Source organism: Manacus vitellinus, unplaced genomic scaffold, assembly GCF_001715985.3.
Source record: "Manacus vitellinus isolate BGI_N305 unplaced genomic scaffold, ASM171598v3 scaffold_3_pilon, whole genome shotgun sequence".
Taxonomy (NCBI): Eukaryota; Metazoa; Chordata; class Aves; order Passeriformes; family Pipridae; genus Manacus; species Manacus vitellinus.
The window spans coordinates 45,348,251-45,360,569 of record NW_021940535.1 but is presented as its reverse complement, the minus strand read 5'-3'; the positions used below and the strand labels follow the sequence as shown (position 1 = coordinate 45,360,569).

Genomic DNA, 12,319 nt, shown 5'->3' with positions numbered 1-12,319 from the left:
AAAGAATTTCTCTACAGAAAGGGTGCTCAGACATTGGAATGGGCTGCCCAGGGAGGTGGTGGAGTCACCGGCCCTGAAGGCATTTAAGAAAAGACTGGATGTGCAATGCCATGTCTATCTGACATGGTGGTGTTCAGTCATAGGTTGGACTTGATGATCTCAAGAGGGTTTTTCCAACCTGAGTCTGTGACTCTTGCACAATCCCAAAATGCTTTTCCAGGCATCCCACGACGAGTCCCACAGCTGCAGGCAGTGACCCTGGGTGACCCAGAGCTGCTCCTGCTGACCCGTGTGGTGGGTGGCACTTGGGGGACACGGAACTGTGACAACCTGGGGAGGAGATGAGCTGGGGGACCCTCGGTCCTGATAAGGTTTTGGGGGTTCTTTCCTTATTCTCCGCTCATTTGCGGTCCTAAAGGGAATCAACCTTTACACATCACTGAGCTGGATGAAGGTGTACTTGGCCTTCTCGGCCCTACGGGGCACGAGCCACACCTGCCCTAAACCACACCCGGGAGCCATTCCCGAACCCTCCTCTCGGTCAGGTGTTTCTCGGGGAAAGCCCCTCCTTTCCCCCGAGCACCTCCCCTCTCCCTCCCCTTCCTTCCTCGCTCCCCTCCCTTCCCTTCCCTCCTCTCGCGAGAGCCCCGTCCGCGCTCCCTTTCCGGCGCGTGGCGCGGCAGCGGCGGCCGCAATGGCGCTGTACAACTTCAAGAAGATCACGGTGGTCCCGTCTGCCAAGGTACGGCCGCGCTCCCCTCCTGTACCCTCCCCTTCCCCAGCCCTTCCCCGGCCCCTTCGCACCACCCGTCCCGCCCGGCGACTCCCGAGCGCCGCGGCTGCCCTCCCCGCCCAGCCGCGGTGCCGGCGTGCCTCGGGCCTTCGCCTCCCCCTCCCTCCCGCGGGGAGCCATTGGACTCGCCCTGGGCTTGGCGCTGCTGGGCCCGGCGGCGGCCCGTACCAGTACAGCGGGGGGGGTTCTGTCAGATGAGATCCTGAGCGGGGATCCCGGGGCAGCGCTTCTCCTCAGCCCCGCGCGGTGTCGGGGTGGCCCTCACGAAAATCCCTCCTGTTTTCCAAACCTGTGTCACACCGAGCCTCGCCGCAGCGTGTTCTTTCAGAATACACCCCTCTGCTGGATCGAGGGGCTCAAGCACTGGTTTAAGCAAGGGGCTTGGCGTGGACGGGGGGCAGCCCGCGGTTGATTGAAAGGGGAACCCGACAGGGAATGTAGAAATTGCTTGTCGCAAGGTGGGAACCTGCCCTGAAACACACCTGTCAAACCGTGGGCGTGCTCAGCTGGTCAGTGCGCTCCTCCACCAGAATAAAATCGATGGCTTTACAAGAACCCGGCAATTCGTGTGATTAATCACCTTTCCTTAATTGCAGGACTTCATAGATTTGACGTTGTCAAAGACCCAGCGGAAGACGCCCACTGTGATTCATAAACATTATCAAATCCATCGGATTCGGCATTTTTATATGCGAAAAGTCAAATATACTCAACAAAATTACCACGACAGGCTCACACAGATCTTAACAGATTTCCCCAAGTTAGATGTAAGTGTTTTGTTGCTTCATCATAAAGTAACTGTGCTTGTGCAGCATTAGGAATACTTTAGCATTGTATTGCTTTTATTTGAATTTATTTTGGCCTGAGCAGCATCTTGTTGATTCACCACGTAGATGATTTTGACTGGTTCCCAGTAGGTTTTACTGGGAGGAGTTGCAGGCAAGTTTGTTCTGCAAAAATACTGTGTTCCTACTGAGAAGAGAAGTCTATGCCCATGGATGGTCATTAAAAGTTTTACAGGCTTTGAGCTGGTCAAATATGTTTGCCAGAAACTGCTGTTGAATGAAGAGAAAGTATGTGGGGTTTTTTAAATATGTTGTGTCTGCTTATTTCTTTTTTGTGTATGCATATGTAAATTGTGCTTATGGTTAGTCTTTCTTAAAAAATAGGTGCAGGAAGTAAGAAATACCCTAATATTTGCTTCCCATCTTCAGGTGTTCAGAAGTTACTTTGACAACATGAACATTGTTGCAAACATGCTCTGACAAGGTGCACATACTATTAACTTCCCAACAACTGCAACTGGATCCACGTGTCCAGTGGGACTTTTTTTATAGGCAGTTTTCTGCTTATGCTTAAATTGTTGGCCTGCAACCATATTTTTTCTTTATGTTTTCATACCCAGTGAGTATTACTGCAGAATTCCCAGAAATATCTTCTGGATTTTTTTTTAACATCACATGCTGAAAATTCTGCAAGTAAATACATAAGCAGCTGAAATACTTTGTTTAAAGGGTTTGAACCAGAGATGCTGATTCCTTGGAAAGCTAAAGGATTTATTTGGGTATTAAACCTTTTTATCTAGTCGTGCACAGAATTTAATGTAGCACTCCAAAAAAATGAGGAATGAATAGTGTTGCTGTGTTTCCAGTATAGTATGAATTTCCTTTTAGAGACTATGTCTGTAAGCTTCTTGCAATTTCTTACTTAAAAAAAGCCTTCAAGTTGTAATATGAAGTATTTTCAAAGCAGAAGATTGAATGGAAATTCCCTATGAGTAAGTGCAAGATTTGTTTCACAAGAAATTCAAAGTGATGAAGATTTATGCATTTAGTGACCAAGCAGATTATTTTTCTTACATAATATAGTAATGAAAACTGGTTTGCTTTTAGTGTCGTTTGTGTTGCTGTACTGGAGAGAAAAAAAAAAAAGAACTTATATAGTGTCCAAGAAGTAGTCATCTTAAAGAAGGAAAATACAAGGCTTAATTTAATATTTTGCTTTTGTTTTAGGATATTCATCCCTTTTATGCAGATTTGATGAACGTTCTGTATGACAAAGATCACTACAAGCTGGCTTTGGGACAGATTAATATTGCCAAGAATCTGATTGACAAGTAAGAGACAGTGGTTTCTCTGACTTTGTACCTGCGTGGTTGGTCGTTGGCTAAATTTCTACTTCTTGTCCCCAGTGTTGCCAAGGACTACGTGCGGCTGATGAAATACGGGGACTCTCTTTACCGCTGCAAACAGCTCAAACGTGCAGCCCTGGGACGGATGTGCACCATCATCAAAAGGCAGAAACAAAGCCTGGAATACTTGGAACAAGGTTTGTCTTACATATAGGCTACAAAAAAGACGTGTGAGTTGGATATAAAGTTTATTATGCTTAATCGAAGTTAAAAGAATGTGTTTAGTGCAGAATATAGACACAGGAAACACAGAAACAGTTTCAAAATCCCCAAATACTTAAGAATTTATTTTTTAAGAAAATAGTTTTCTCTTTGGATATTCTTTAAATTTTATGGTATTGCTAACCAAAAAAGTTATAAAACTTTTTTCTTTGCCTAAAAGTCACAGCCATGCTTTTATTTACCATTCTTTTCACTAACATATCTTAAAAAAATAGTGCTAAACATTTTGCAGACATAATCCCTTACTTCAGACCTACTAATCCTTCAGGTTATGTTGCCTGATTTGCTGTGATCATTCTAGCTATAATATATAATATTATAACTCTTAATTTTTTAAATATTTCTGAAATTTTATTTTTATTGTACATAGATACTTGTGTAGCCTGCAGACTACTCTGCGTTTTCATAAATGATCATATCATAATATCAGGAAAGTTATTAATTTGTATTTAAACAACTCAGCATATGTATTTTTATTCCAGTTCAGTAAAACTTAAATTACCATAGATATTTAAAAACATCTTTTAACATTTTAGTGCGACAACATTTGTCTCGTTTGCCAACCATTGACCCCAATACACGAACTCTTCTGTTGTGTGGCTACCCGAATGTTGGGAAATCCAGCTTTATAAATAAGGTATGTGATTGGTTTTCTCAAAAATAATACTGAGGTGCCATTTATTTAAAATAAGGTAGCATTTAAAGAATTTGGTGTCACTGTGGTAGTGTCTGACCTGAGCGGTAGCAAATTCAAGTGTCTGAGTAGAGGTTGAATGAAATTCCTGAAGGGATAAATGGAAAATTATGATAGATTTCACCCTTAAAAATCCCTATCTTTTCCAAAATAGTGTGTATCCCATAAGCATATTTTCTGATAGAAAAAATGCTTGCAAAGAAGTAGAATAACCATTTTTTAGTCCTTTTTTAGTTTTTTTTTTTCTGTAGCAAAGGAAGTGCTTTATAATTATGATATACTACTTGGAACTTCAGGAAATTTTAAATAAATGTGTGTGACTAAATCTTGTTTTAAGGTGACAAGAGCAGATGTAGAAGTGCAGCCTTATGCCTTTACCACGAAATCTCTCTTTGTGGGACATATGGATTATAGGTATCTGCGTTGGCAGGTAAGAACTGTTACTATTTTGCATTTCCTTGAAAGAATGAATTGTTTATAATCTGACCTGCCATCTTGTAATGGGAGTTGTGTTTTTGTGTCTTGGTGAGATGTGCTGTGTCTGAGAGCTGCTGTGCAAGGTACAGTGTGCCAAATGAGGGCAGTAGTCACAATCTGTTATAAAAATGTACACGTATGGGTGTGTTTTCAATTTGAGGGAAGAAGGGAAATGGAATTATTGACTAAAGACTGCTCACTTTTTGTCACTGTCTAATTCTGGGCCAGGCTGGGGCAGTGCTTTCCCTGCCTCTTCAGTACTTGCAGTGTTGTTATGCTGAAACCTTGTTCTCCCATTTCTCCATTTTCACGTTCTCAGCTTGGCCGAGTTTAGTCATTTGTGACTGAAAGGAAAAAACATTGCTGTCTTAAAAAAGACAATACTGATGGAAAATCCAGCACAAGTTCTAAAATAGTCAGTCAGTTATCCTGTAATAACACCTGACTTAATGATGCTGATTTTAGGTAGTAGATACTCCTGGTATTTTGGATCATCCCCTGGAGGACAGGAACACCATTGAGATGCAGGCCATCACTGCCCTGGCACACCTGCGGGCTGCTGTGCTGTACGTGATGGATGTGTCTGAGCAGTGTGGGCACAGCCTGGAGGAGCAGGTGGAGCTCTTCAGGAACATTAAGCCATTGTTTGCTAACAAGGTGAGTTTGGTTCATATTATTAATGAACCCCAGGGTTTTATAGTATGGTAACTTGAGTTACAATTTTTTTTTTCTCATTTTTATCAGCCGCTTATAATTGTTGCAAACAAATGTGATGTGAAGAGGATTGCAGAACTTCCTGAAGAGAGTCAGGTTAGGATACTTCTCCCACCTTTCTCCCTGTCTTCTGACATTTACAAAAATACCGTGTTCAAGTGTTGTGGGTGGTTATCATTTCTACTGGGCCAAAACTTTTATATGATCATTTCTTTATCAAACTGTTTTAATAGTGCAATGGAAAGCAGCTTTCCAGGTCTTGACCCCATTTTTCTTTACTCCTGTCTAATGCAGATCCTTGCTTGAATATCATAAATACCAAACAGCAGGTCCTTAGTTGTCTCAGGAATCTCTGACACTGTGAGAACTTTCAATTAGTGCTGTGGTTGGAAGTTAGACAACAGCCTTGTTCAGTTATCATTTCAGTGAGAGTTTGGAGACAGTCAGCACTAGACTGAGAGATGTTGCTTAAACAGTCACAGTAGAAGGTCCTGCAGGGCTAATTCTTTTGTATTAACAGGTTATAGCAGACATAGGATTTGTGTTTCACTGTTTTTTTCTGCCCTTGTGGGTCGTCTGTAGGTGCTTTTTAGAAAGTAGTTATTTGCTTATAAAATAAGAAAGAGATTAAATAGAGCTGTAGTTGTAAACTTTCTGTCACCCTTTTAGAGACCTAATAAAATAGCAACATGTTTGGTGCATGTATTAATACTGGATTAAGATTTCTGTTCTTAATGCATTAGTATGTTAAGAAATGCACAGAATGTCATTATTTGGGAAAATTTTTGTATTTTAGAAAATTTTTGAAGCTTTTGAAGCAGAAGGATTTTCTGTAATAGAGACAAGTACTCTAACTGAAGAAGGTGTAATTCAAGTTAAAACAGAGGTAGGTCTCTTTTCTCTCAGTTTCATTCCAAATGAACAGCTAACATTTGCCTCACTTGTATTAATTTAATCTCAGTTAAATTAATAGTGAGCAGCATTATAGTGATAAACTTTAAAAATGTTTTCCTTCATAGCTGGTTGAGCTCCAGTGGACTTGGGTGAAAATGGAAAACAATGTTTAATACAAATAATAATTAAAAAAAAAAAGAGGGTTTTCTGAGTCCTCTTGCTTTCTCTTATTGTCAGATCATTGCTAAAAAAATAGATGTGAAGCTGGATATTTGGGATTGAAAGCTTGTGGTGTCATTTGTTGTATCTGGAAGGCTTCATTCCTAATGTTGCCATGTGCACTTTCAGGCCTGTGACAGACTGCTGGCCCATCGTGTTGATACTAAAATGAAAGGAAATAAAGTGAATGAAGTATTGAATAGATTACACTTGGCCATGCCAACCAAAAGAGATAACAAGGTAGGCTACATGTTTACACTATTTAATGTTTTTCCCAGTACTCTTAGGTAGGATAGGAAATCTCTCAATATGCGAACAGATTCATGTGGTGAAATGTTCATATTTATTATCTTTAAGTTCCTTTCCAGGGGGAGAGTCACCTTGGGGTTTTATATTCTTCAGAAATACATTACAATGCAGCCAGTGATTTGTAGCGGTATTTAAAAAAATGATTCAAAGTTCTTTTCCCTTTTTTTATTGGGGTGGATTAATTCCAGGAGCGGCTGCCTTTTATACCCGAGGGAGTAGTAGCACGTAAGAAACGCATGGAAGTGGACACTCCCAAGAGGAAGTTGGTAAGTGGCATCTCTTAATTAGGAAGTTGGCAGATGGATTTTTAGATTTGCTATATTAGCCTCTAGATTCTAGATTAGGTGGTATATAAAGCCATGTCTGTCTTTGCAGGAGAGAGATATTGAACTGGAAATGGGAGATGATTATATTTTGGATCTTCAGAGTAAGTATTACATAAGAATTGGTATTATTATTAAGCAGTAAAGTTTGGCTATTTCAGTCTTAAAGGGGAAATACCTAAACCTGACTCCTTTCAGTTAAATACCCATGCCTTCATTTTACTGCATATTATCCTTCTGTTCCAGAACTGTTGATCTTCCGTGACTGTTTCTTGTTTCATAGTGTCACTCAGTCGTTCCCCATTTTAGACTCACAGACATAAAATGACTGGTCTGATGATTCAAGTGATTTTTCCCTTCCATTCTCATTTCCCTTCCATTGTCATTAATTTTTGATGCTGTCTCTGTTAAGAAAGTATCAGTATGAGAGAGACTGCCTGATTGTGTTTCAGCTGGGTATTTGTTGCCTATTATGGCTTGGCAGTGGATCATGCTATTATTGAACAGTATTTGGTGGTGGGATGGAGATCAGAAGTATTTGTGAATATGTCAGAGATGCTGCCAAATTCTTGCCCCTTAGGGGATATGGTGCTTTTTTTTTTCCCCAGTTGTGTTCTGAGGGTTATTTTCTGTCACTAAACATTCTTTGAAATTAATTTTGTCTCTTTATTAACTTGTCTTGTGTTTTTAAGAATACTGGGACTTAATGAATGCATCTGAGAAGTATGATAAGATACCAGAGATATGGGAAGGTCATAATATACTTGACTACATTGATCCAGAAATAATGAAAGTGAGTTTTCCATTAGTTGTTTTACACTTTTCTTGCCTCTTTATCTCCATTTGTTTAGTGTAAGTTACTATTTGCAGATTAAAAACAATATATCATAAGAACATGTTCCTTTTTGTCTGCATTTGCCATGAGAGAAGATACTATTTTTTGAATGATCAAGGACAGAATTTCAGCATGGAAAATTGCTTTACCTTGTCAGAATGATGGTGATCTTATCTTTTCCATCCTAAAATATGAGGTTTGCATGAGAAGTTGTATTTCTTCATTCTTTGACTGCAGCCAGAAGAAATGTAGCTATCAAAATTTATGTCTTATTAATAATATGAAGGCCATCAATCAAATTTATGTCTACTGGAGTATGATGTTAAAGGAAATGGACTGAATTCTCAATTTATAACGTTTTGATTTAATAACAAGCACTGCTTGGATTTCTTGCTGGCTGTTAAGGAGGAGTAGTGAGTGCAGCCCAGGGAGCCTGCCAGTTGTGCAGTTGGGTTCCTCTGAACTGGTGTTCCAGTCTCTGCTGAATGTCAAAAGAGAAGGGTTTTTCAGAGTGTTTCCAGAAATGGTACAGCTGGCAGAGTTCACAGGATAGTAAAGCTGCTCTCATGCACTGGGCAGCTTCAGGGCAGTCAGACAAATGCAGCCAAACTCTAAGGTGATGTGATGGAGAAAGTGTGCACAGTAATGTGCCCAGAGGTTCACGGCTGCATTAATTGTGGCTGGAGGGGTCATTCATTATCAGGTAATGTTGTCCCTTCTTGGAAGGACCTGCGTGTCATGGCCTTGGGCCATGGAGAAATGTAGTGTTAAGGATTGTAAGGATCTGATTTCCATTTCACCTTTTCAAAATCTAAGAAACTGGAAGAACTGGAGAAAGAGGAAGAGCTGAGAGAAGCTGCTGGAGAATATGACAGCGAGCCAGAGAGTGAAGATGAAGAAATGATGGAAATCCGACGATTGGCAAAGAAGATCCGAGAAAAGAAGAAACTGAAAATCCTGCAGTCAAAGGAAAAAGATGTTCATGGTCCAAGGATGCCTAGAACAGCTAAAAAGGTGAGTATAGAACATGTTCTGTAACAAAATCTTGCTGCTGTGTAATAACGTCATGAAAACCTGGAACAGTACCAGTTAGTGGAAATGATGGCTTTTTTTCCATGCTTGGCCCTCTCACTTGCTGCTTGCTTCCCTCTGTCCTCCCTGGAAACTACTTAGCTGTGGAGGCCATACCACATGAGGGATAGTAGCCCTTTTACTTTTGTGTCACATAAGTGTTTCTTTTGTAAAATTCTACATATATCGCAAAAAAAGTTTTTGAACAACACAGTTCAGTTTGTTGAATTGGGGTGTTTGTATATTTTTATTGTTGTTCTTGTTGGTTGGCTGTTTTAAATTCAAATAGTTAGAAGAATTAGATAATTACTTAAAATCACAATCACGTAAAATTTTTTCTGAGGCCCTCCCAGTGCTTGAGAAGATGATGTTTCTTTTTGGAAGCCGGGTATCACTCTTTCTGAGAGCAGAATCTCTTGTGACCAGTCCAGGACGATTGCAAATTACTAAGCTCATAACCAGACATTTTGAGAAAATGAATCTAGCTGATGTTGTTCCCAGTATCTCTTACTTTCTCCAAAGTGTGTGCCTTTTGGGAGAAAAGGAAACATTTCTGACCGAAATACCTCTCTTTGCCTTTCAAAAAAGGCAAACTATTTATAAGGTATTTAGAAAATTCTGGGCCCTTGCAGTCTGTGAAGCAGGATTTATGGGTGAAGAGAATTAAGTTGCAAAAAAATGAAATGTGAAGGTAGGACTTCAATTATCTGCTTGTGGGATGTGACAAAGGAAAAAATATATAGTGAATAGAATGGGCTTGTATATTGAGACAAAAGATAAGGTGGAACCATTCTTTTCTGAAAGAAATACGTTTTCATAACTGTCTTTTTGCAGGTCCAGAGGAAGGTGCTAGAGAAAGAAATGACTGATCTTGGACTTGACATGACTAATAAAGATGATGTAAGTTTTTGCTAATTAAACACAATCTTTATCAAAAAGAGATTTAAATTTAAATGCGTATTACAGCTGGCACAAGAGAGGGGGGGATCTGGTAAGGACAAACTAGGAACCTCAGATGAGGCAGTTGGTACTGGAATTTTTTGAGTAATGTGATCAAAACAGGTTGGGTAAGCTGAAAAACTAAACTGACATTTAGCAAGAATCACATATATATGTGCACTGCTTTCTTGGAATGTATGTAGGATTCAAGAATGGTTTTGGTTAAACATACTTCTTAATTTTCAAGTCTGCTTTGTTGGATGAGACTGCCAGAAATAGTAAGCCTGACCTGTCATTGTTATCTTTTTACCTTTCACTCATTCTCTGGGCAGTAATGCAGCTGGCATCTTTAGATAAGTAACTAAAGCTAAAGTACTTCAAACATAGATTTGCCTTCAGGAGACATTTCATTTTAACTGAAATTAAAAAAAAAATCCATTTTGTGCAGCAAATCCAGCAGTATTATGGCTCTCTAGATCTTGAGACCTCAAATTCTTTAGCTAAACAAGGAGTTAGGAAACAAGGAATGTCAACACTGTCTGAAGCAAGCACTTACTGTTCTCAGAGCTGACATCCATTTGATGTAGGAATGATCTCAGTGAGAAGGAGTTTAATACTTATGCTATAGCATGATAAGTCTTCATGTCTGAAATTCTTAGGGCTTTGCCCTGTACACAGGACACTAATCAGGGTAGGTTTCTTCATTGCTTTTTTGCTGTTGCAAAATTACTTCAGTATTGCTATCCATTAATTTGTGTCTTTTTATGGATTACTTATCAGTCTACTCACAAAACCCAGAAAACTGTAGTTAGTAATTGTGGAGGAAAAAAGTTAATATTCATTGAAATTTGAGTGTTACTGAGGACAGGGAGTCACTGACCAACAGTTGACAATATCTTTACGCTGCTATGAAATAACCAATATAATTTATCACAGCAGTACATGTCCTATTTTTCCTCTGATTAGGAGTGGAGCATGTCTGAGCTGATTGTTTCTGGTTTTAATGACTAAAGTGATGCTTTGACTTTCAGGCACATTATGTGAGAAGGTCCCGTAGCACCACAAGGAAACGTAAACGTGATGAGTCTGAAACCCCCACATCCGTGGCGCGGAGCCGCAGCTGCTCCCGCACACCCCGGGATGTGTCTGGACTTCGTGATGAAAAGGTTTGTTATTTACCTCTATGGTGCTTAAACCAGCTGCTGGGAACTTCAGAGCAGGCTGGTTGTGTTTGTCCAGAGTTCATGTTGGGTTTCTTTGCAGCTTCAGCATCTTTGCATTTGAACTCTTAAATGTTCAAGTTCCCTCTTAAAAGTAACATGTAACAATACAGACCAAGGGAGAACATCTTAAATTTTTGTCTCTAAATCCAAGTCTGAGGGAAGAATTCTACAAACTGTGGAGTTCCACCTCTAGTGAGTGAGGAGTTCCAGGGGTAACATGATCCTATGTTAGTGTACTGGAAAAAGTTCTGCTAAGGAGGGTTAGTGCCACCTGCAGTGATACTGCTCCAGAGTTGCACACGGTGGCATGTATTGGGTGTGAATGTCCTTGTTAAAACCGTCCAGCTTAGTGGGTTTTTGAAAGGTAAAGCTTGTTACCCAAGTTACTGAGGAAGTTACTCTGCATGTTTGTTTGTTTGTTTTTAAATAGATGGTGAAGAAGGTCAAGACCATGGCAAAGAAAGCTCAGAAGAAGATGAATCGCCTGGGCCGGAAAGGAGAGGCAGACAGACACATATTTAACTTGAAGCCAAAACATCTGCTGGCTGGAAAGAGAAAATCTGGTAAAACACAGAGAAGATAAGCAGTCTTGTGAGTCAAAATTAAAAACTAAGTTTATTAAAACTAATTTCTAGTCCTGTCTTCCTTCTAATAGAAAGTGTTCAAGAAGCGTGTAGTTTGTGTTAGTGGTTAAGATAATTCAAGCTGAAAGTTCTAATACCTTGATCTTGCAGTTCTTTTAAGCAATACCACGAGAAATTTCTCAATACCAGTGGCAGAAACCCATTTCTGAACAGACATAAAAGTTACTTTGTGTCATTTTCTTATTCCTGACTTTCATGTATCAGTAAAGCATTTAGATTTCTACATAAAACTAATTTAGAGTGAAGTTAAACCTAAAAATGTGAACTACCTGTTAAAATACTATCAAAATTAAAAATGCCCAGCTTCACTAAGGTTTAGGTTTCTGTATGCAAGTGATTCTTGAATGTAGAGAATGTGATGAGTTTATGTTGCAGGTGAAGGCTGAAATTGGTGGGGAAGTAATATGGGACTTAACAAGGACTGCACAAGGTTGGTGTTGGAGCACTGAACCAGTTTTGAATGCAGGGGAGAAATGCTGCCAGTTTACTAAGCTTAATTGTGACTGAAACTGGAGGAGAAATTGCAGTTTTAGTACTGACCTGCCATCTGTAATTATAGCATGGGCAGGGAAGGTTACACCTTAAAACTGTTAATTTCTCAGTATAATATTAACATTTCAGATATGTAGAGAATGAGGGTCAGACTGACTTTTGGTCCTGAGTGCATGTGAGTTATGCTGCTGTCACCCTCTGCTTAGGAAGACAATTTCTCTTCAGGAGCTGATAGACAAAAATTCAGTATCTGTTCAAGGCAAAAGATATTGTCAAATG

At 39.8% G+C, this 12,319-nt stretch overlaps 1 protein-coding gene across 1 annotated transcript; it reads left to right on the top strand.

The window, feature by feature from the left end:
• Nucleotides 1–639: 639 nt before the first annotated feature.
• GTPBP4 (GTP binding protein 4) lies at nucleotides 640–11,532 on the top strand. Its single transcript, XM_008922480.2, has 17 exons — nucleotides 640–742; nucleotides 1,390–1,560; nucleotides 2,806–2,909; nucleotides 2,985–3,121; nucleotides 3,743–3,843; nucleotides 4,238–4,330; nucleotides 4,843–5,034; nucleotides 5,122–5,187; nucleotides 5,888–5,977; nucleotides 6,334–6,444; nucleotides 6,702–6,779; nucleotides 6,889–6,940; nucleotides 7,529–7,629; nucleotides 8,488–8,685; nucleotides 9,577–9,642; nucleotides 10,713–10,847; nucleotides 11,335–11,532. The coding sequence occupies exons 1-17, from the start codon at nucleotides 695–697 to the stop codon at nucleotides 11,485–11,487; spliced, it is 1,896 nt and encodes a 631-aa protein (XP_008920728.1). The 5' UTR covers nucleotides 640–694; the 3' UTR covers nucleotides 11,488–11,532.
• The last annotated feature ends 787 nt before the right edge of the window (nucleotides 11,533–12,319 follow it).